This window comes from Phoca vitulina, unplaced genomic scaffold (genome assembly GCF_004348235.1).
Source record: "Phoca vitulina isolate PV1807 unplaced genomic scaffold, GSC_HSeal_1.0 scaffold77, whole genome shotgun sequence".
Classification (NCBI taxonomy): domain Eukaryota; kingdom Metazoa; phylum Chordata; class Mammalia; order Carnivora; family Phocidae; genus Phoca; species Phoca vitulina.
This window is the reverse complement of record NW_022589780.1, coordinates 3,405,900-3,431,292: the sequence shown is the minus strand read 5'-3', so window position 1 is coordinate 3,431,292 and position 25,393 is coordinate 3,405,900. Positions and strand designations below refer to the sequence as shown.

Sequence of the window (25,393 nt, the reverse complement as noted above, 5' to 3'; positions counted from 1 at the left end):
ATTTGGATGGATTCCTGTCTCACATTGAGGTCTTTCATCCACTTTGAGTTTATCTTTGTGAGTGGTGTTAGAGAATAGTCGAGTTTCATTCTTCTGCATGTGGCTGTCCAATTTTCCCAGCACCGTTTATTGAAGAGACTGTCTTTTTTCCATTGCATGTTTTTTCCTGCTTTGTCAAAGATTATTTGACCATAGAGTTGAAGGTCCATATCTGGGTTCTCTATTCTGTTCCATTGGTCTGTATGTCTGTTTTTGTGCCAGTATCATGCTGTTTTGGTGATCACTGATTTGTAATATAGCTTGAAATCGGGCAACGTGATGCCCCCAGCTTTGTTTTTCTTTTTCAACAACTCCTTGGCGATTCGGGGTCTTTTCTGATTCCATACAAATATTAGGATTGTTTGTTCCAGCACTTTGAAAAATGTCATTGGAATTTTGATCGGGATGGCATTGAAGGTATAGATTGCTCTGGGTAGCACAGACATTTTAACAATGTTTATTCTTCCGATCCATGAGCATGGAATATTTTTCCATCTTTTTGTGTCTTCTTCAATTTCTTTCATGAGTGTTTTGTAGTTCCTAGACTATAGATCCTTTACCTCTTTGGTTAGGTTTATTCCAAGGTATCTTATGGTTTTTGGTGTTATTGTAATGGAATCGTTTCTTTAATTTCTCTTTCTACAGTTGCGTTGTTAGTGTATAAGAAAGCAACTGATTTCTGTGCATTGATTTTGTATCCTGCCACATTACTGAATTGCTGGATGAGTTCTAGTAATTTGGGGGTGGAATCTTTTGGGTTTTCCACATAAAGTATTATGTCGTCTACGAAAAGAGAGAGTTTGACTTCTTCTTTGCTAATTTGAATACCTTTTATTTCTTTTTGTTGTCTGATTGCGTTCCTCTTGCTAGGGCTTCTAGTACTATGTTGAACAACAGTGGTGAGAGTGGGCACCCTTGACGTGTTCCTGATCTTAAGGGAAAGGCTCTCAGCTTTCCCCATTGAGGATGATATTCACTGTGGGTTTTTGATAGATGGATTTTATGAGCTTGAGGAATGTTCCCTCTATCCCTATACTCTGGAGAGTTTTAATCAGGAAAGGATGTTGTATTTTGTCAAATGCTTTTTCTGCATCAATTGAGAGGACCATATGGTTCTTCTCCCTCCTCTTATTAATGTGTTCTATCACATTGATTGATTTGCGAATGTTGAACCACCCTTGCATCCCGGGGATAAATCCCACTTGGTCATGGTGGATGATCCTTTTAATGTATTGTTGGATCCTATTAGCTAGGATTTTGTTGAGGATTTTGGAATCCATATTCGTCAGGGATATCGGTCTGAAATTCTCCTTTTTGATGGGGTCTTTGCCTGGTTTGGGGATTAAGGTAATGCTGGCCTCATAGAATGAGTTTGGAAGTTTTCCTTCTGTTTCTATTTTTTGAAACAGCTTCAGTAGAATAGGTATTATTTCTTCTTTGAATGTTTGGTAGAATTCCCCAGGGAATCCATCAGGCCCTGGACTCTTGTTTTTTGGGAGGTTTTTGATCACTGCTTCAATCTCGTTACTGGTCATTGGCCTATTCAGGTTGTCAATTTCTTCCTGTTTCAGTCTTGGCAGCTTATAGGTTTCCAGGAAGGCCTCCATTTCATCCAGATTGCTCAGTTTATTGGCATATAGTTGTTGATAATAATTTCTAATAATTGTTTCTATTTCCTTGGTGTTAGTCGTGATCTCTCCCCTTTCATTCATCATTTTATTAATTTGGGTCCTTTCTCTCTTCTTTTGGATAAGTATGGCCAGTGGTTTATCAATCTTATTAATTATTCAAAGAACCAACTTCTAGTTTCGTTGATCTGATCTACTGTGTTTCTGGTTTCTAATTCATTGATTTCTTCTCTAATTTTAATTATTTCTCTTCTAATGCGTGGCTTAGACGTCATTTGTTGCTTTCTCTCTAGTTCTTTAAGGTGTAGAGTTAGTTGGTGAATTCGGGATTTTTCTGTTTTTTTGAGTGAGACTTGGATGGCTATGTATTTCCCCCTTAGGACCGCCTTTGCAGTATCCCATAGGTTTTGGACCAATGTGTTTTCGTTCTCATTGACTTCCATGAATTGTTTAAGTTCTTCTTTGATTTCTTGGTTGACCCATTCTTGAGCAGAGTGGTCTTTAGCTTCCAAGTGTTTGAATTTCTGCCAAATTTTTTCTTCTGATTGAGGTCCAGTTTTAGAGCATTGTGGTCTGAGAATATGCAGGGAATAATCTCAATCTTTTGGTATCGGTTGAGACCTGATTTGTGACCCAGTATATGGTCTATTCTGGAGAAAGTTCCATGTCTGCTCGAGAAGAATGAGTATTCTGTTGTTTTAGGGTGGAATGTTCTGTAAATATCTATGAGGTCCATCTGGTCCAATGTATCAGTCAAAGCTCTTGTTTCCTTCTTGATTTTCTGCTTAGATGATCTGTCCATTGCTGAGAGTGGAGTATTGAGGTCTCCTACAATTAACGTATTGTTATCAATATGGCTCTTTATTTTGGTTAACAGTTGGCTTATGTAGATGGCTGCTCCCATGTTGGGGGCATAGATATTTACAATTGTTAGATCTTCTTGTTGGATAGACCCTTTAAGAATGATATAGTGTCCTTCTGTGTCTCTTATTACAGACTTTAGTTTAAAATCTAATTTGTCTGATATAAGGATTGATACCCCAGCTTTCTTTTGAGGTCCGCTGGCATGGAAGATAGATCTCCATCCCTTCACTTTCAGTCTGGATGTATCTTTAGGTTCAAAATGAGTCTCTTGTAGACAGCATATGGATGGGTCCTGTCTTTTTATCCAATCTGCAACCCTGTGCCGTTTTATGGGAGCGTTTAGGCCATTCATGTTGAGAGTGATTATTGAAAGATATGAATTAATTGTCATCATGTTGCCTGTGAAGACGTTGTTTTTATAGATTGTCCCTGTAAATTTCTGTTGTAGATCACTCTTGGGGTCTTTCTCCTTTTATAGAACCCCCCTTAATATTTCTTGCAGGGCCGGCTTAGTGGTCACATATTCTTTCAACTTCTGCCGGTCGTGGAAGCTCTGCATCTCTCCATCCATTCTAAATGAAAGCCTTGCTGGATAAAGTATTCTTGGCTGCATGTTCTTCTCATTTAGTACTCTGAATATGTCTTGCCAGGCCTTTCTGGCTTGCCAGGTCTCTCTGGCTTGCCAGGTCTCTGTGGATAGGTCTGACGTTATTCTGATGTTCCTCCCTCTGTACGTAAGGAATCTCTTCCCCCTAACTGCCCTTAAGATGGTTTCCTTGGTTCTAAGATTTGCAAGTTTTACTATTACATGCCAGGGTGTTGGCCTGTTTTCCTTGATCTTAGGAGGGGTCTTCTCTGCCTCTAGGACTCGAATATTTGTTTCATTCCCCAGATTAGGGAAGTTCTCAGCTACGATTTGCTCAAATACATCTTCTAGCCCTCTCTCTCTCTCTCCACTCCCTCCGGGATTCCAATGATTCTGACATTGGAACACCTCATGGTGTCACTTATTTCTCTGATTCTATTTTCATGGATTCTGAGTTGTTTTTCCCTGGCCTCATCTTTTCCTTTTTTATCCTTTATACTGTCTTCCAGGTCGCTTATTCGTTCTTCTGCCTCACTTACCCCAGCTGTTAGATTATCTAGATTGCATTGGACCTCATTGATAGCATTTTTAAGTTCTGCCAATTCACCTTTTATTTCTGCCTTTAGAGACTCTATGTTGCCATTAATTGATTTCTCCATTCTAGCCATTGTCTTCACAATTGCTAGCCTGAATTCCATCTCTGACATCTTGGTTATGTCTGCATCCATTTGTAAATCTGCACCATAAGTCATAATCTCTGAGTCTTTTCTGTTTTGGGGGCTCCTCCTCTTAGTCATTCTGTTGATGGGTGTTTGAAGGAATGTATAGAGTCCAAATTATTGACCAGAACCCAAGCAAGATGCACCTGCTTTCTTGGGACCTTAGGGTTGCTGGCCTCTTGTTTTCCCAGCCTGTCTTCTGCGGGAGGGGCCTGCCGCACTGTTACTCAGGCAACCCTGTTTGGGCGGAGTTGCCCTGCGCCCCTGTGGCGGGGGATGGGCTCAGTGGGAATCAGTCTTTGGGGCTTTTGTTCTCTGGCGCCTTTCCCTGGAGGCTTTCCACGTCTCTTCCACGAATCAGAGCAGAAGAGACCGTTTCCAACCCTCTGCCTCAGAGCAGAGAGACCTCAGTCTGTTCTTCAGTGAGCTCTCCAGGCCACACTGTCTCCGTTTCTGTCCATGCTGCTATAAACTGCAGCGTCCTGGGTTGTGCACCCCTCCGCAGCGCTCCCAGTCCTGCCTCCAGGTCGGGGCACGTCTCTGCCCTTTGTGCTTCTAAAACCGCCAGCCACTCCCAATTCGCGCACGCGCAACTCCGCCGCTTGGGGTTTCCACCCCCGGGGGTTCCAGTTCACCAGCAGGACCCCGGCGCACCGGGTTTCCCTCTCCGGAGGCTGCAGTTCGCCTGCGCGCGACCGTCGCTCCGGTTTCTGTCCGGGGGGGGGCTGCAGTTCGCGTGCGCACGACCCCGCCAGTCTGGTTTTCCACCCCAGGGGCTGCCCTAAAGTTCTTTCCCGACGCTACCGGTCTGCAAGTCTGTGCCCCGCCCGCAGCGCGCGAGGCTGTCACTCACCAGCGGTGTAGGATCCCCATGTCCAGACACCCTCCCGCCACCGTTTATCCTCCGATATCTGCCCGCGGGATCACGGCTCTCCGCTTCGTACCTCAAAACCAACCGCCTGTGGTATTTTGTTTGTAGAGATCCAGATCTTCTTACATCTCAGGCTGGTTTCATGGGTGCTCAGAGTGTTCTGGTAGTTATCCAGCTCAATTCCAGGGACCAGTTGAAATAGGGTCCCCTACTCCTCCGCCATCTTTCCCCCCTCTCCCATAGATGGCTTTTATGATATATTCAGAACATTCCATCCCAAAGCAACAGAATACACATTCTTCTCTAGTGCCCATGGAACATTCTCCAGAATAGATCACATCCTAGGTCACAATTCAGGTCTCAACCTGTACCAAAAGATTGGGATCATTCCCTGCATATTTTCAGACCACAATGCTTTGAAACTAGAACTCAATCACAAGAGGAAAGTCGGAAAGAACTCAAATACATGGAGGCTAAAGAGCATCCTACTAGAGAATGAATGGGTCAACCAGGAAATTGAAGAATTAAAAAAAAGTCATGGAAACAAATGAAAATGAAAACACAACTGTTCAAGATCTTTGGGATGCAGCAAAGGCAGTCCTAAGAGGAAAGTATATAGCAATACAAGCCTTTCGCAAGAAACAAGAAAGGTCTCAAATACACAACCTAACCCTACACCTAAAGAGCTGGAGAAAGAACAGCAAATAAAGCCTAAGCCCAGCAAGAGAAGAGAAATAATAAAGATCAGAGCAGAAATCAATGAAATAGAAACCAAAAGAACAGTAGAACAGATCAACGAAACGAGGAGCTGGTTCTTTGAAAGAATTAATAAGATTGATAAACCCCTGGCCACGGGTCCTTAAAGAGAAAGGACCCAAATAAATAAAATCATGAATGAAAGAGGAGAGATCACAACCAACACCAAAGAAATACAAGCAATTATAAGAACATACTATGAGCAACTATATGCCAGCAAATGAGATAACCTGGAAGAAATGGATGCATTCCTAGAGCTGTATCAACTACCAAAACTGAACCAGGAAGAAATAGAAAACCTGAACAGACCTATAACCACTAAGGAAACTGAAGCAGTAGTCAAAAATCTCCCAACAAACAAAAGCCCAGGGCCAGATGGCTTCCCAGGGGAATTCTACCAAACATTTAAAGAAGAATTAATACCCATTCTTCTGAAACTGTTCCAAAATATAGAAGTGGAAGGAAAACTTCCAAACTTGTTTAATGAGGCCAGCATTACCTTGATCCCAAAGCCAGACAAAGACCCCATCAAAAAGGAGAATTACAGACCAATATCCCTGATGAACATGGATGCAAAAATTGTCACCAAAATACTAGCCAGTAGGATCCAACAGTACATGAAAAGGATTATTCACCACCACCAAGTGGGTTTTATTCCTGGACTGCAAGGTTGGTTCAACATCCACAAATCAATCCATGTGATACAATACATTAATAAAAGAAAGAACAGGGCGCCTGGGTGGCTCAGTCATTAAGCGTCTGCCTTCGGCTCAGGTCATGATCCCAGGGTCCTGGGATCGAGTCCCACATCGGGCTCCCTTCTCGGCAGGAAGCCTGCTTCTCCCTCTCCCACTCCCCCTGCTTGTGTTCCTGCTCTCTCTCTCTCTCTCTCTGTCAAATAAATAAATAAAATCTTTTAAAAAAATTAAAAAAATAAAAAATAATAATAAAAGAAAGAACAAGAACCGTATGATCCTCTCAATAGATGCAGAAAAAGCATTTGACAAAGTACAGCATCCTTTCTTGATCAAAACTCTTCAGAGTATAGGGATAGAGGGTACATACCTCAATATCATAAAAGTCATCTATGAAAAACCCACAGCGAATATCATTCTCAATGGGGAAAAACTGAGAGCTTTCCCCCTAAGGTCAGGACCATGGCAGGGATGTCCACTATCACCACTGCTATTCAACATAATACTAGAAGTCCTATCCACAGCAATCAGACAACAAAAAGAAATAAAAGGCATCCGAAACGGTAAAGAATTAGTCAAACTCTCACTCTTTGCAGATGATATGATACTTTATGTGGAAAACCCAAAAGACTCCACCCCAAAACTGCTAGAACTCATACAGGAATTCAGTAAAGTGGCAGGATATAAAATCAATGCACAGAAATCAGTGGCATTCCTATACACCAACAACAAGACAGAAGAAAGAGAAATTAAGGAGTCAATCCCATTTACAAATGCACCCAAAACCATAAGATACCTAGGAATAAATCTAACCAAAGAGGCAAAGAATCTGTACTCAGAAAACTATAAAATACTCATGAAAGAAATTGAGGAAGACACAAAGAAATGGAAAAACGTTCCATGCTCATGGATTCGAAGAACAAATATTGTGAAGATGTCAATGCTACCTAGAGCAATCTACATAATTAAAGCAATCCCTATCAAAATACCATCCACTTTTTTCAAAGAAATGCAACAAAAAATCCTAAAATTTGTATGGAAGCAGAAAAGACCCCAAATAGCCAGAGGAATGTTGCAAAAGAAAAGCAAAGCTGGTGGCATCACAATTCTGGACTTCAAGCTCTATTACAAAGCTGTCATCATCAAGACAGTATGGTACTGGCACAAAAACAGACACATAGATCAATGGAACAGAATAGAGAGCCTAGAAATGGACCCTGAACTCTATGGTCAACTAATCTTCGACACAGCAGGAAAGAATGTCCAATGACTTCATCAAGATAAAAAGCTTTTGCACAGCAAAAGAAACAGTCAACAAAACCAAAAGACAACTGACAGAATGGGAGAAGATATTTGCAAATGACATATCAGATAAAGGGCTAGTATCCAAAATCTATAAAGAACTTATCAAACTCAACACCCAAAGAACAAATAATCCAATCAAGAAATGGGCAGAAGTCATGAACAGACATTTTTCCAAAGAAGACATCCACATGGCCAACAGACACATGAATGCTCAACATCGCTCGGCATCAGGGAAATCCAAATCAAAACCTCAATGAGATACCACCTCACACCAGTCAGAATGGCTAAAATTAACAAGTCAGGAAATGACAGATGTTGGCGGGATGCGGAGAAAGGGGAATCCTCCTACACTGTTGGTGGGAATGCAAGCTGGTGCACCCACTCTGGAAAACAGTACGGAGGTTCTTCAAAAAGGTGAAAATAGAGCTACCATACGATCCAGCAATTGCACTACTGGGTATTTACCCCAAAGATACAAATGTAGGGATCCGAAGGGGTACGTGCACTCCAATGTTTATAGCAGCAATGTCCACAACAGCCAAACTGTGGAAAGAGCCAAGTTGTCCATCGACAGATGAATGGATAAAGAAGATGTGGTATATATATACAATGGAATATTATGCAGCCATCAAGAAGAATGAAATTTTGCCATTTGCAACAACATGGATGGAAGTGGAGGGGATTATGCTGAGCGAAATAAGTCAATCAGAGAAAGACATGTATCATATGACCTCACTGATATGAGGAATTCTTAATCTCAGGAAACAAACTGAGGGTTGCTGGAGTGGTGGGGGTTGGGAGGGATGGGGTGGCTGGGTGATAGACACTGGGGAGGGTATGTGCTATGTTGAGCACTGTGAAGTGTGCAAGATTGTTGAATCACAGATCTGTACCTCTGAAGCAAATAATACATTATATTTAAAAAAAAGAAGAAGAAGAAGAAGATAGCAGGAGGGGAAGAATGAAGGGGGGAAATCAGAGGGGGAGACGAACCATGAGAGACTGTGGACTCTGAAAAACAAACTGAGGGTTCTAGAGGGGAGGCGGGTGGGAGGATGGGTTAGTCTGGTGATGGGTATTAAAGAGGGCACGTATTGAATGGAGCACTGGGTGTTATATGCAAACAATGAATCATGGAACACTACATCAAAAACTAATGATGTAATGTATAGTGTTTAACATAACAAAAAAAAGTCAAAATACCTAAATATTAATGTGATACAATAATAAAGACTTAAGAAAGCTCAAAAAAAAAAAAAAAAAAAAAAAGAAAGAAAGAAACCACTTTCTTTGCTCATCCATAAGAAGCAACTCCTCATCTGTGAAGTTTTCTCATGAGATTGCAGCAATCTAGTCACTTCTAATTCTATTAAGAAGCTAAGGATATACCTCAGTACTGACCTTCACTTTCATCCAGGGAAGAAGTATAAAAAACTGTTCTTTCCCGCAGCAAGCGTTTTGAAATTGTGATTGGTTTGTGCCTTCTTGCTGTCACTCGAGGTGGAGGCACTGGGGGTGTAGCACTTTCCTCAGGTGGACCTGAATAGATCTGTAAAAGGAGAATATTTTCAGGAAACAATTAGAAAGATCGAGGTTTTGTCTCCCTAATGCTAACTACCAGTTGATGCCTACCAGCACTACATCTAGAGTCTGACAGAGCAATTCTAATATGACTAAAGGAATTGGGATTTTTAAAATCACTCTAGCTACCAGCAAGTGTTTAGAAGTCGCCTATCATGTTTAAGATACAGGACCTGGCACTTCACAGCGTGGAGGAAAGAATGCAGACAAAAACTGCACAGTCCTGGATTTCCACTTACTGCCTGGAAAACCTTAGGCAAGTCACCTCCTATCTCTGAGCTTTAGATTCCTCATCTGTAATATGGGGAGAGCACCATGTACCTCATTGGGTGTGATGAGAATCAAGTAAAAAGAGTAGTCAAGGTACACTGTATGGGTAGGGGTGGGGTGTGGAGCGTTACTAAAATGTACCCAATGTTTCTGAAAGGATACCAAAGAAATTGGTTAAATTGTTTGCTTCAAGACAGGAATAATGAGTGGCTGAGGAAAGGATGGAGGAAACTTATTTCTCACTCCTATATCATTTTGATCTTTTAAAATTTCATACCATGTAGCATTACTTATTCAAAAAAGAAAGGGCGAAAAGAAAATGTCTTATACATTGTAAAAAGTGCTGGACAAATGAGGGAGAAGCTATCATTACAAAATTTTTTTAGGCAGCGTCCATGCTCAGCACAGAGCCCAACACGGGGTTTGAACTCACGACCCTGAGATCAAGACCCACACCGAGATCAAGAGTCAGATACCTAACTGACTGAGCCAACCAGGCACTCCTAATGATTACAATTTTTATATAGTGTCATATGTATTTGAAAATCTTTCTTGTCTCTGGGGGAGATTGAGCTTTTGGCCAGAGTGCACACATTTTGGGAGGACACACACATGGTGAGGGAAGAAGGGGACAATTGTGTAGTGCAAAAATGAAATCAACCCCGATGATTAGTGCAAAGAGAAATGCCAGAGAGCAGTATCAGGCTGCAAAGTCACAAAAATTACATGACTGGGAACACAAGGAAACCTTGTGTAAAAGCTGAACAATGATAGAAAGCAGGGCATGTCTCAATGTCTCATGGCATAGAAAAGAGAGAATATGACATAGTAGCTGTCAGCTAAGGCCATACAGTTTCACAACCTATAGTAATAATATTCTAAATAACTACCACTTTGTGAGCATATGTTTATGCACTATAGGAGTTAAGAATATCCCTTGCTATTTATCAAACACATCAGGACCTATGCACTGAGTGTTTCATCTACCTGGAGTGCTCTTCCTCCAGATATCCATATAGCTTGCTCTCTTAATTTCAGTAGGCTATGATCAAATATATTCCTCTCAGTGAGTCTTCCAAGTGAATGTATCTAAAATTTTTACATACCTCCCTGTATGCAATGCCTCCTATCCCCCTTCCTTTTTTTTCTCCTTAGCATTTCTTATTACTTCCTAACAAGACATATTGTAATTATTTATTTTTCTGTTTTTGTGTCTGCCGCTCTAATCTATTGTAAGCTATATGGAAGTACATTATCATGTTCACTGCTATATCTCCAGCAACTAGAAGACTGACTGGAATTGCTGGGTCAAAGAAAAACACATTTAAAATACTGACATAAAAGGCCAAACTGTCCTCTGAAAAGATTATAATAGCTACTTCCACTTCTAGCCAAGATAGGACTAAAGGTATTAGGTTTACATCTTCTGCAAGTAATAATTTAAAAACTAGAAAAAATACACGTAACAATGGGTTTCAAGGCACTGGAAATCTGGTAATGAAAGACAGTGATCTATGAGAGACAGGAAAAAGAAATGAGGTGAGCCTCATGATATTCCCAGCTTACAGTGTGGAGAGAGTCTGCAAGCCATAATATATGGAGGGAAGCTCAGGGGGAGCCCATCAGTCTGCTTAAGTTGAAGATACTGAGTTGCAAGTATGGAGAGGGCAAGAAAGACAATTTTTCAGGGCAAAATATCAGAGAGAAGATAGCTGCACAAAGGGCTCTGGAGAACTGCAGGGGGGTCCTCTTTAACACTTTAGCTGAGTAGTGATTAATACTTACGTGTGAGGAAAGAACCACAAAACTGAATTAAAGGGATTAATTACCTAAGATCATACAGTGCCTAGAAGAGTTCCTGTTTCACCAGCCACAGTGGAAAATCAAATAATTAAGTGCTGTGGGTGGTGGGCACTGCACATGTGGAGCATGCAGGCAACTGGCTAGCTCCAGCAGCATGAAGGCTGAGTTGCGACTTGGGTGTCATCTTTCTTTTGTCTTAAAGTGGGTGTTTATCAGTATAAAATTCCCTCTTAAAACTGCTGTGCTGCATCCCATAAGTTTGATACACTGTTTTTCCATTTTCATTTGTTTCAAAATATTTCTTTATTTCCCTTTTGATTTCTTCCTTGACCCGCTGGTTGTTCAAGAGTGTGTTGTTTAACTACCACATATTTGTGAATTTCCAGTTTTCCTCCTGCTATTAATGCCTAGTTTCATATCATTCTGGTCAAAAAAGATACTTGGTATGATTTCAATCTTCATACATTTGCTAAGGCTTGTTCTGTGACCTAGCATATGATCTGTGTTTTAGAAAGTACCATGTGCACTTGAGAAGAATGTGTATTCTGTTGCTGTTGGATGCAGTGTTCTATAAATGTTTGTTAGGTTCATTTGGTCTGAGGTTTAGTTCAAGTCCAATATTTCTTTATTGATTTTCTGTCTGGATGGTCTATATGCATTGTTGAATGTGGGGTATCAAATTCCCCTACTATTATTTTTTGTTGTCTATTTCTCCCTTCAGATCTTAATTTATTTACTTAATATATTTTAGTGCTCTAATGTTGGGTGCATATATACTTACAATTGTTACATCCTCTTGAAAAATAGACTACTTTGTCATTATATAATGACCTTCTTTGTCTCTTGTTACAGTCTTTGGCTTAAAGTTTACTTTGTCTCATATAAGTAAGCTATCCCTGCTTTCTTCTGGTTTCCATTTGCATGGTATTATCTTTTTCCATCCCTTTATTTTGAGCCTATGTGTGCCCTTAAAGCTGAGGTGAGTCGCTCTTAGGCAGCATATTACTGGGTCTTATTTTTAATCTATTTGGCACTCTATGCCTTTTGATTGAAAATTTTAATACATTTATATTTACATAATTATTGATAGGTAAAGATTTACTAATTCTATCTTAATAATTGTTTTCTGGCTCTTTTGTAATTCTACTGTTCCTTTCCTCTTCTCTTGCTGTCTTTCTTCTAGTGAAGTGATCATTTCTGTACTGGTATGTTTTGATTCCTTTCTCTATCTTTTGTGTATCTACTTTGTTTTTCCTTTGTGGTTACCATGAGGCCTCCATAAACAAAAATATCTTTTAAGCTGATAACAACTTACCTTTGATCACACACAAAACCTCTACCATTTTACACCTCTTCCCATATTTTGTTTTTGATGTCAAAATTTACCTCTTTTTATATTGCGTACCTATTACAAAATTATTGTACCTAGTTTTTTTTAACACTTTTGTACTTTAACATTTACACTAGGGTTACATAGTTAACATACTACCATATTACAGTATTAGAGTATTCTGAATTTGAGTATATACTTACCTTTACTAGTAGATTTTACATTTTCATATATTTTTATATTACTAATTAGTGGCATTTCATTTCAGCTTGAAGAATTCCTTTCAGTATTTCCTGTAAAGCAGGTCTAGAGTTGATGAACTCCCACAGCTTTTGTTTGTTTGGTAAAGTCTTTAACTCTCCTTCATTTCTGAAAGATGACTTTTCTTTTTTTTTAACCTTTTTAAAATTTTATTTAAATTCAATTAGCCAACATACAGTATATCATTGGTTTCAGATGTAGTATTCAATCATTCATCAGTTGTGTATAACACCCAGTGCTCATCATATCATGTGCCCTCCTTAATGCTCATCACCCAATTACTCCATTCCCCTACCCACCTCCCCTCCAGCAACCCTCCATCTGTTTCTTATAGTTAAGAGTCTCTCATGGTTTTTCTCCCTCTCTGATGACTTCCCATTCATTTTTTCCTCCCTTACCTATGATCCTCTGCCCTGTTTCTTATATTTCACATATGAGTGAAACCATGTGATAATTGTCTCTCTCTGATTGACTTATTTTGCTCAGCATAATACCCTCCAGTTACATCCATGTCGATGTAAATGGTAGGTATTCATCCTTCTTGATGGCTGAGTAATATTCCATTATATATATAAACCACATCTTCTTCTTTTTTTAATTTAAATTCAATTAGACAACATATAGTAGTACATCATTAGTTTTAGATGTAGTGCTCGATAATTCATCAGTTGTGTATAACAACAAATGCTCATCCTATCACATGCCCTCCTTAATGCCGATCCCCCAGTTGCCCCATCCCCCCCACCCACTTCCCCTTCCACAACCCTCAGTTTGTTTCCCAGAGGCAAGAGTCTCTCATGGTTTCTCTCCCTCTCTGATTTACTCCCATTCAGTTTTCCCTTCCTTCCCCTATGATCCTCTGCACTATTTCTTATATTCCACATTATGAGTGAAACCATATGACAATTATCTTTCTCTGATTGACTTATTTCACTTAGCATAATTCCCACCAGTTCCATCCACATTGTTGTAAATGGTAGGTATTCATCCTTTCTGATGGCTGAGTAATATCCCATTGTATATATGAACCACATCTTATTTTATTTTTATTTTGTTTTATTATTTTTATTATGTTCATTTAGCTGAATATATAACATCATTAGCACATCTTCCTACTCCATTTATCTATGGGAAGGACATCTTGGTTCCTTCCACAATTTGGCTATTGTGGACATTGCTGCTATGAACATTGGGGTGCAGGTGCCCCTTTGGATCACTACAGCTGTATCTTTGGGGTAAATACCTAGTAATACAATTGTTGGGTCATAGGGTAACTCTATTTTTAACTTCTTGAGGAACCTCCATACTGTTTTCCAGAGTGGCTGTAGCAGCTTGCATTCCTACCAACAGTGTAGGAGGGTACCCATTTCTCCGCATCCTCGCCAACATCTGTCGTTTTCTGACTTGTTAATTTTAGCCATTCTGACTGGTGTGAGGTGGTATCTCAATGTGGTTTTGATTTGTATTTCCCTGATGCCGAGTGATGTGGAGCATTTTTTCATGTGTCTGTTGGGCATTTGTATGTCTTCTTTGGAGAAATGTCTGTTCATGTTTTCTGCCCATTTCTTGATTGGATTACTTGTTCTTTGGGTGTTGAGTTTGGTAAGCTCTTTACAGATCTTGGATACTAGCCCTTTATCTGGTATGTCATTTGCAAATATCTTCACCCATTCCGTAAAGATGACTTTTCCAGGTAAAATATTCTTGGTTGGCAGTTTTATTCCTTCCACATTTTGCATATATCAACCAGCACTCTCTTAGCCTGAAAGACATCTGTGGGAAATCTGCCGATAGCCTTATAAAGTTCCCTTATATGTATTTTTTTCTTTCCCTCTTACTGCTTTGAAAATTCTTTTTTTCATTTTACGTGATGTCTTGGAGAAGATTGTTTCAGGTTGAAATTTTGAAGCACTTGCTAGCTTCATAAATCTCTCCCCAGATTTGAGAAGTTCTCAGTCCTTTCTTTTTTTTTTTTAATTTTAATTCCAGTATACTTAACTTACACTGTTATATTAGTTTGAGGTGTACAATATAGTGATTCAACAATTCCATACATCACCCAGTGCTCATCATGAGAAGTGCCCTCCTTAATCCCCATCACCTATCTCACCCATCTCCACTCACCTCCCTTCTAGTAATCATCAGTTTGTTCTCTATAGTTAAGAGTCTGTTGCTTGGTTTGTGCGTATCTCTCTCTCTCTCTCTTTTTTTTCCTTCGCTCATTTGTTTTGTTTCTTAAGTTCCACATATGAGTGAAATAATGGCATTTGTTTTGTTTTTTTTTAGATTTTTATTTTATTTTATTTGACAGAGAGAGACACAGTGAGAGAGGGAACACAAGCGGGGGGGTGGGGGAGGAAGAAGCAGGCTTCCCATGGAGCAGGGAGCCTGATGCGGGGCTCGATCCCAGGACCCTAGGACCATGACCTGAGCCAAAGGCAGACGCTCAATGACTGAGCCACCCAGGCGCCCCGGCATTTGTCTTTTTCTGACTGACTTATTTCGCTTAGCATTATACTCCCTAGCTCCATCCTTGTCATTGCAAATAGGAAGATTTCATTTCTTTTTTATGGCTGAACAATACTCAATTCCATTTATATACCACATCTTCTTTATCCATTCATCTACCAATGGACACTTGGGCTGCTTCCATAATTTCGCTATGGTAAATAATGCTATAAACATAGGGGTGCATGTAGCCCTTTGAATTAGTGCTTTGTATTTCTGGGTAAACACCCAGTAGTGAGATTACTGGATCATAGGGTAGTTCTACTTTTAAGTTTTAGAGGAAACTCCATACTGTTTTCCACAGTGGCTGCACAGGTTTGCATTCCTACCAACAGTTCACATGTGTTCTTTTTTCTCCACATCCTCACCAACACTTGTTGATTCTTGTGTTTTTGATTTTAGCCACTCTGACAGGTGTGAGGTGGTATCTCCTTGTAGTTTTGATTTGCATTTCTCTGATGATGAGTGATGATGAGCATCTTTTCATGTGTCTGTTGGCCATCTGGATATCTTCTTTGTAGAAATGTCTGTTCATGTTTATACCCATTTTTAATTGGATTTATTTTGGGGTGTTGAGTTGTATCAGTTCCTTATATATTTTGGATACTAACCCTTAAACAGATATGTCATTTGCAAATATTTTCTCCCATTCAGTAGGTTGCCTTTTAGTTTTGTTGTTTGTATCCTCAGCTGTGCAGAAGTTTTTTTCTTTTTTTCTTTTTTGATGTAGTCTCAATAGTTTATTTTTGCTTTTATTTCCCTTGTAACAGGAGACATATCTAGAAAAATGTTGCTATGGCTGATGTCAGAGACATTACTGCCTGTGCTCTCTTCTAGGATTTTTAGGGTTTCAGGTCTCATATTTAGGTCTTTAATCCATTTTGAGTTCATTTTTGTGCATGGTGTAAGAAAGTGGTCCAGTTTCATTCTTTTCCATGCAGCTGACCACTTTTCCCGATACAATTTTTTGAAGAGACAGTCTTTTTCCCTTTGGATATTCAGCCATTATTTCTTTAAATAAGGTTTCTCCTAATCTTCTCTTTCTGGGATTTCTAGGACTTCAATAATTCACAGATTGTTTCTTTTAATGGATCACAAAATTCACATATCTTTATCATATCTTTATTCTTTTTCATTTTATTTTCTTTTTGTTCCTCTAAATGTATGATTTTAAATGGCCTGTCTTTTTTTATTTTATTACGTTATGTTAATCACCATACCTTAGTTTTTGATGTATTGTTCCATGATTCATTGTTTGCGTATAACACCCAGTGCTCCATTCAATACGTGCCCTCTTTAATACCCATCACCAGGCTAACCCATCCCCCTTATCCCCTCCCCTCTAGAACCCTCAGTTTGTTTCTCAGAGTCCATAGTCTCTCATGGTTTGTCTCCCCCTCCGATGTCCCCCCCTTCATTTTTCCCTTCCTGCTATCTTCTTTATTTTTTTTAACATATAATGTATTATTTGTTTCAGAGGTACAGGTCTGTGATTCTTCAGTCTTACACAATTCACAGCGCTCACCATAGCACATACCCTCCCCAATGTCTATCACCCAGCCACCCCATCCCTCCCACGCCCCCACTCCAGCAACCCTCAATTTGTTTCCTGAGATTTAAGAATTCCTCATATCTGTGAGATCATATGATACATGTCTTTCTCTGATTGACTTATTTCGCTCAGCATAATACCCTCTAGTTCCATCCACGTTGTTGCAAATGGCAAAATTTCGGGGTTTTTTGATGGCTGCATAATATTCCATTGTGTGTGTGTGTATATATATATATATATATATATATATATATATCACCTCTTCTTTATCCATTCATCTGTTGATGGACATCTTGGCTTTTTCCATAGTTTGGCTATTGTGGACATTGCTGCTATAAACATTGGGGTGCACATACCCCTTCGGATCACTACATTTGTATCTTTGGGGTAAATAGTAGTGCAATTGCTGGGTCATAGGGTAGCTCTATTTTCAACTTTTTGAGGAACCTCCATACTGTTTTCCAGAGTGGCTGCACCAGCTTGCATTCCCACCAACAGTGTAGGAGGGTTCCCCTTTCTCCACATCCCCGCCAACATCTGTCGTTTCCTGACTTGTTAATTTTAGCCATTCTGACTGGTGTGAGGTGGTATCTCACTGAAGTTTCGATTTGGATTTTCCTTGATGCCGAGCGATGTGGAGCACTTTTTTGTGTGTCTTTTGGTCATTTGGATGTCTTCTTTGGAAAAATGTCTGTTCATGACTTCTGCCCATTTCTTGATTGGATCATTTGTTCTTTGGGTGTTGAGTTTGGTAAGTTCTTTATAGATTTTGGATACTAGCCCTTTATCTGATATGTCATTTGCAAATATCTTCTCCCATTCTGTCGGTTTTGTTGACTGTTTCCTTTGCTGTGCAAAAGCTTTTTATCTTGATGACGTCCCAATAGGTCATTTTTGCCCTTGCTTCCCTTGCCTTTGACGATGTTTCTAGGAAGAAGTTGCCATGGCTGAGGTCGAAGAGGTTGCTGCCTGTGTTCTCCTCTAGGATTTTGATGGACTCCTATCTCACATTGGGTCTTTCATCCATTTTGAGTTTGTTTTGTGTGTGGTGTAAGAAAATGGTCCAGTTTCATTCTTCTGTATGTGGCTGTCCAATTTTCTCATAAATGGCCTGTCTTCTAATTCACTAAATCTTTCTTCTGTTTGGTCAAGTGTAATGCTGAAGCTCTCTATTGAATTCTTCAGTCACTGTTTCTTGAACTCTAGGATTTGCTTTTTTTTAATGGTTTTTCTTTCTTTGTTGAACTTCTCATTTTGTTCATGTATTTTTCCTCTAATTTCATTTAGTTGTCTATCTGTGTTTTCTTATAGTTCACCTAATTTCTTTAAGATGATTATTCTGAATTCCTTATCAACAATTCCTGGATCTTCATTTCTTTAGGGTCAGTTATTGGAGCTTTATTAGTTTCCTTTGATGGTGTCATGTTTCCTTCATTATTCATGATCCTTGTGTCCTTGCATTTGTGTCTGTGCATGTGTCCAAGTAGGCATCTGTTCCAGTCTTTATAAACTGGCTTCAGCAGGCAGAAGCCTTCAGCAGTTAGCTCATTCTGAGATTCTGAGTGGGCCATCAGGTGGTGTCTTTGGGGAGGCTTGTGACTGGAGTTCTTGGACAGGTATGTCTGGTGCCTGGGTGAGTAGATGAGCAGGCCTGATGCCCAAGGGGGCGGAGCTTGGATTCACTGGTGTGGGCCTGGTGTTTGAGTCTGTGGTGATGGACCTGTAATCTGAGTTTGTGTGGGTGAACCTAAACCTGGACCTGGGTCCATGGGGGCTCACTAGGCTCAGGAGATTTCTGGGGTGGGTCTGGCATCTTGGTCCACAGGAACTGGCATGATGCTGGGTGGGCCAAGAGCCTGGTTTCATAGGAACTGGCCTGGAGGCTAGGGTCATGGGGGCTGGCCTGCTACTAAAGTAAGCCTGGAGCCTAGGGCCATGGAAGTTGACCTGTAACCTGGGGCCTTGGGGGCCAGCCTGGAGATTGGGTCTATGAGGTCTGGCCTGGTCCGGGCAGACAAGGAGCCTGGGTCCATGAGAGTTAGCCTATAGGCTGAAGCTGCAGGTGTTGGCCTAGCACTGAGGTAGACCAGGAAGTGGGGTCCACAGGAGCCCACATGGAGCCTGAGCCACAGGGGCAATCTTGGTGTTGAAACAGGCCAGGAGTCTGGGTCTGTGGGACCTGGTCTAAAGACTAGTTCTGTGGAAGCTGGCCAGTTCTGGAATCAGCCAAGAGTCCGTGTGCACTGGAGCCCACCAGGAGCCTGGTGACATGGGGGCTGGCTGACAGTGGGGTGGGCCAGAAGCCTGGCTTGTGGCAGCCCACCCTTAGCCTGATGCCTTGGGAGCTCCCTAAGGGCATGGGATCTGGGTGATGCTGGTGTGGCTTGAGGACTTGGGTTCACAAGAACCTGCTGGGCCTGACACTGTGGGAACTTTCTGGGGCTACAAGAGCTGCCTGGGACCACAGAAGCTGGAGGACACCTGGGTGGGGCAGGGGACTGGGTTTTCAGGAGCCCACCAGGACACTAGGGCTATGGAAAACACCCAGACCTGCAGGAACTGGCCTGGTCCTGGGGAGGGCCAGCAGTTGGGTCCATGGTAAAGTCAGGTGCTCACTTTACTCTCTCCATGGGGAGGGTTTCTATCTCTGCATTGGGCTGTCAAGGATTGGGGGAGGGGTGACAGGGATAATGTGACTATCTTTCCTCCTTGGTGTGTCTTTTCTTATTTCTGTGCTTCACCCAGGTGTTGTAATCCCTCACCAGGATTCCTTAGCTCTTGTGAAGATATTTTTGCATGTAGAAAACTGTTCAAATTTATGTTGCTGGGAAGGCACTGGTGCTAGAAATTCCTCTACTGCCATCTAGCTGATGTCATTCCACAATCCCCTGGCCTCCACTTTTTCATATCCCATTTGCTCCTCAACCTGGTCTCTGCCCATACCACTCTTGTAACTGTTTTCACAATGATTACCACTAACCTCCTAACTGCCAAATCCAATGGTCCCTTTTCAATCCTTATTTTGACTTTGCTTCAGCATTTGACAGAGTTGACATTCCTGTTCTAAAAATGTAGCCTAAAATGGGTAACCTTTACCTTTCTGAATAAACATATTCCTACCTCTCCGAACACTGCCCAGTCTCTTTCACTGGCTCTTCCTAAATGTTGATCTTCCCCCAAATTATGTTTTCAGTCCTCTAATGATCTCACTTATCTAGACTCATTCTCTCTCTCTCTCAACACTTTAATTCACTCTCATGGTTTGAGCTACTAGTTTTCTCTAATAACTTCTATACCAGTATATCTAATTGCCTGCTCAAAAGATGCCATTTGGATATCTCAACCTCAATATTCTGAAAATTAAACACATTTAATTCTTTCCTTGTAACTGTTTATTACTCAAAAATAATGCTAATATCCAAGCCAGAAATCTGGACATTATTATCCTTGTATCCTCCCTCTCTCTCACACCCCACATCCATTTAATCACCAAGCTCTATCAGTTATACTTCTTTAATCTAATATGTCCTCTCTGTTCACTGCCATTGCCTTGGTTTCATGTCTCATCATGTCTCTCTAATATTACTACAATGGTCTCCCGTTTCTCTATGCCTCCTGTCACTTCTTCCTTTAATATGTCTACAAAGTATGGATTGAGGGACCTGTATAAATTCAAAATATAATCATGCTACTCCTCTGCTTAAAATATTTCAGTGACCCCACACTATCTTTGGGATAAATTCTAAATTCCTTAGCAGACAAGGTGTTCCATAATCTGGTCACTGCCTGCAATCTCCAGTCTCATCTTCCACTATTTCTATATTCATACTCTACTACAGCCATACTGAATTATTATAGTTCTTTACATATCATGTGTTCTCACTCCTTCATGTATACAGAATTCTCTGTGCTTATAAACACCTTTCCTCCTTATGGCAGAGACTGCTAATTGCTTCTTAGTGTCTATCCCCTCTTCTTCCTTTTACTTATAGAAGTCACTGAGTTTTAGCTGGGTACCCATGCCTACATTTTCTAGCCTCCCTTACAACTAGGTAAGACCATGTACTTAAGTTTTAGGTAATAGAATACAAGTGAAAATGATGTATGTAAACTTCTGGATCATGTTTTTATAAAGAAATTGTCTTTATTCCATTCTGTCTCTTTTTCCCCTTCTCTTTGGGTAATACAATGTCTAGGACCCAGAGATTGAGGCCAAGTGGTGAGGATAACAGAGCTGCCCCACAAATTTTGGACTGTTTATCTCTGGTCTTCTCCATGAGAGAAATGAACTTTTCTCTATCTTATATATGTCACTGAATTTGTGGTCCTCTTTGTTACAGGATGTTGGCCTGTACCTTAATTAATCCACTCCTCTTTAACTTTCAGGACTCAAATCATGCATTACCCAGTGTATGAAGCCTTCTCTGACTCCCAAAGATATATTCCCCTTCCATGTGCTCCCATAGCATCTAATTATATATATATATATAATCTTCATCATAGTAGTTATTATACTATATCCTGAGTGTTAGTTGGTCCAAATTCTCTGCCAGTATCATGAGTTTCCTGACGGTAAAGATTTTTGTCTCATTCATTTTTAGAAGCAAGAGCCCTACTAGGGCACCAGACAAAAGGTAGCGGCTCACTGGCAGTTTTCAGAATTAATAAATGAATCTTGGCTGCCAGGCCCCTCAAGGCCATTAAATAATAGAGCCCATTCTCACTTATTCCTTCTCCAACTGTAATTGGGAAAAGAAAGCATAGCATAGAGATCAGAGTCAGCTTTGAGTCAGAATCAGTTGTGTTGGGGCTTTACCACTTACTAGCTAAGCAACCTCAGGCAAGGTACTTAAACTATATGAGCCTGACACTTGAGGCTCAGTTTGCATTTTGCAAACAGTTGCAAAATGAGGATAATAATACCATCTACTTCATAGGGTTGTTGTAATGATAAATAAGAAAATATATGTAAAGAGCATAGCTTCAACATATTAAACACTCAATAAATGATAACTATTCTATTAGCAATCCTAAAAAGGACTTAAACCCATATTTCCTTGGATAAGGGTGATAAGGAGCTGGGGCAGGAGGGAAGTGGAGATCAGAACAATAAGGGGTGAAGTGGTTATGTGCTATGCAAATCAGGGGATGTGAACTTGTTGGCTCTTTAAGGTCTCTGCCAGATTAAATGATTTTATTTCCCTCTTCCAGTTACACAAATTATTCATTTATCATTTACAAAGCTTCTTCCTCACAGCCTGCTCTTTTTTTGGAATTACCCAGGCCCCAAGATGGGTATGGGCTCACCAACCTGTAGGGTTTGTAATGAGAACTTCCAAATTTACCTGGACAGGATGCTGTCTATAGTCCCTGTCTCCACCAAATAGACTAAGGCACTGGCTGGGAGCCTTTTGAGACCAGTTCTGCCAATGTGCCAGTAGGCAGAGCTCAGAGAAGATGCTTGTTAGGCTTAAATTCACACTCTCTCTAAATGAGAAAAGTCTAGAAAAACAGAGAGGACACTTCCTGTTGTGCATCCTCTCTAAAATTAAAACATGGCCTTTATAAACCTATAGTCAACACGGATTGCAACATCTTCCCCAAAGCTGGCCTACAGATGCAAACCTTGAAGACAGGCTTTAATGTGGAAATATTGGCAATTACTGTGGTAGGAAGAATCCACTACCTCTCTCTGTTCTGTGGGCCCTCCAAAGGTCTCATTTCACATCTCTTTTTAAATGAGCTTTAACCTATGTGTTACTGCTATTCCCTTTGAGAAAAGAAATGGAGTAAATGGTCCTGCTTGCTCATTCAACCCTGGCCACTTTGGCCTCTTTGCTGTTCAACATGCCAAAAAACTTCTGCCTCAGGGCCTTTGCTGTTCAATATTCTTGGAGCAGTTCTTCCCCAAGATATCCACCATGGCCTGCACCCTTAATTTATTCACTTTTTTGACTAAATTGATATGATATGATATGATATGATGATATGATATGATATGATGTTGTATTAATATCATCTTCTATAAGATGACAATCCCTTACCTTGTTTTATTTTTCTTCAGAGCACTTATCACCACCTGGCAAATATATCAAATTGTTTATCATTTGTCTCACCCAAGTAGAATATAAGATCCTTTGTTTTGTTTACAGGTATATATAATAAGAATTTAGTAAATATTTAACTAACAGATATCATTAGCTCTTTGAAAATAGAACTATAAACTACAGATTAACTAGTAACCCTCGGAAGGAAATCCTGTGAAAATCTCCATAGTTTCTCTTATGAGAGGAGAAAGTAGAGATGATGGGCCCATGATCTCTGGACTTACTTTTGGCAGTCCATTTTTAATGAGGGGAAAACTTTTAGAGATGAAGGGAGTTAAGAAAGGCACAAGAAGGGAAACCCAGTCTGCTCTACTCAACTCCCTATCAACTTCTTGAGTATCCATGAAAAGACATTCTAACCATGCTCTGAGAAAGGAATAACAGTATACCCTTTGAAGGTAGAAGAAACAAATCCTAAAGGAATGGGAAACTCATAGTGCATGGGGCTCTCCTAGGGATGGATGGGGACAAATACCAGATGGCACAGGATACAAAAATAGCTCCTCTGTGTCTCATGCAATCATTGCAAAGGGGAAGTGACATCAGTGGCAGGAAAGGGCATAAATGGTGGGACCAGCTGCTGACCTAGAAGACTGACTAAAAAATGGCTTTGGTGGAACAAACTTTTTCCAAGTTCAAGCCATGGGTCAGAGCTGTTTTTAATGATCAACTCCTATACAGTGTTTACTATGTATCAAGCACAGTTTAAAATATTCCACATATATTAATTCATTTACTGATTGTTCACAAATTCCTTCCTCTGAACTTCCAAAGGGAATTTAGGGCAAAAGGACATGGTTGATCAACTAGCACATTAGGGTAACCACAGAATAAATCCCTCTATCCACCCTTTTTCATAGGATTAAGAAGGGGAGAATAATTGGCAACATAAATGGAAAGTTGAATAAATTATCATTAAAACTTGACAGGAAATAAGCCCTTACTTTCTCTCACTTTGGTCACTGGAGTAGCTCTTCTAGAGGTGAACAATCAAGCTGGTATTCTTAAATTTTAGACAGACTAGGTCAATTCACTAGAGGGAAGACTAGAGAGGGGATTTGAGGCTAAAAAGTTGGCTAGGAATAAAGAGTGTGCATTTTCCAAAGTACCCTGATCATAAGTGGCAGGACCATGATATGAACTCAGATGTATTTGACTTTAAAGTTAACATTTTTTCTACTATATAGCATAGAAGGAAACATTTTAAGTTTAAAAAATAATTCCTTGGGTGGAAAGAGTATTAGGCAAAACTTATTTACCCACCCTCCAAAACTCCAGATAGAGAACAGACTGATCTGGCTTTCTGTGGACTGGTTAGGAACACTTAGCGTTTTGTAGTCTTTGATAGTGACTTCAAGAAAAATCCCAGAGGGTAGCCAGAGCAGAGTCTGGGGGTAAACCAGTGCTTATTTGTTTGCTGGGTACATGGTTGGCATTGGGTGAATGCTAGCTGAGTTGAATTCTATTTTTTTTTAATTTTTTAAAAAGATTTTATTTATTCATTTGAGACACAGAGATACAGAGAGAGAGAGAGAACATGAGCAAGGAGAGAGGCAGAGGGAGAGGGAGAAGCAGGATTCCCGCTGACCCAGGAGCCCGATGTGGGGCTTGATCCCAGGACGCTGGGATCATGACCCAAGCTGAAGGCAGATGCTTAACCATCTGAGCCACCCAGGCGCGCCCCTAGATGAGTTGAATTCTAAAGGCCTGGTCTAAAAAACTCAATATTCAAGGAATACTATTTCACTCTGTTGGGCCTTGGCCATTGCCTGGGGTTGTAGTCAGGAGTCCAACTCCTGGGAGTTCTTCTGAAGGCTCCTGAGGGGTAACACTGGATGATAAAATTTGTTGAGCTTTGAGGGACACCCAGCGAAGGATCTACACAGGGAACGGGGTTCATGAACTTCTTGCCTGACTGGTCACATATTAACCCTCTTCTGGTTTCTTCTCTTTCATGTTTTTAGGTGTGAAATAGAGAAGAAATTTAACACAAGACAATCATTTTTCAATTGCTAACTGTGATGAGGTCCACATTCATTCAAACTCTTGGAAATTTTGGCAGAACTGACCAACTATCCAGATTCTTCCCAGATGCTGTTTCAGGGCTACAAATATCAGCTTGTACAAAAAGCATCTTGCCTTTCTATAAATCAAGGCTACAAGACTTGGCCTTGATGAAATCCAGCTTTCCACCGAGTCTCCATTTATACTCTAGCTGAGGCTGTGTTGGGCTTTCTGGGGCTTGGTTATATTAGCAAAAGCTGTACTCTGAACTTCATTAGAAAAAAGGTGGTGATGGGGTTAAAATAATGAGCTCTTAGCATTTGGCAGAGATCACTTTAAACATCAAGTGTGTCACCACGTTTTCTTAGAGTATGCACAGAAATTTGAAAATATCGTGTCTGTTGTTACCAAGAGCCAATTTTTTAAAGAGGGCTGTCACCAGCTCTGTCTTTGGTCTCTTCAGCACGTAGTCTTTAAGGCCCATCTAGATGTAACATTCTAGAATCCTATCTAG

General features: G+C 40.4%; 1 protein-coding gene across 3 annotated transcripts in view; it reads right to left on the bottom strand.

Annotated features, from left to right (window-relative positions):
- The window catches only part of OPHN1 (oligophrenin 1), a 507,505-nt gene that overhangs the window by 39,813 nt on the left and 442,299 nt on the right, over window positions 1-25,393 (bottom strand). For all 3 annotated transcript variants that reach the window (XM_032393808.1, XM_032393806.1, XM_032393807.1), the window contains exon 20: window positions 8,865-9,012. In XM_032393808.1, the coding sequence (XP_032249699.1) occupies window positions 8,865-9,012 (148 nt within the window). The remainder of the gene's footprint in view (window positions 1-8,864; window positions 9,013-25,393) is intronic.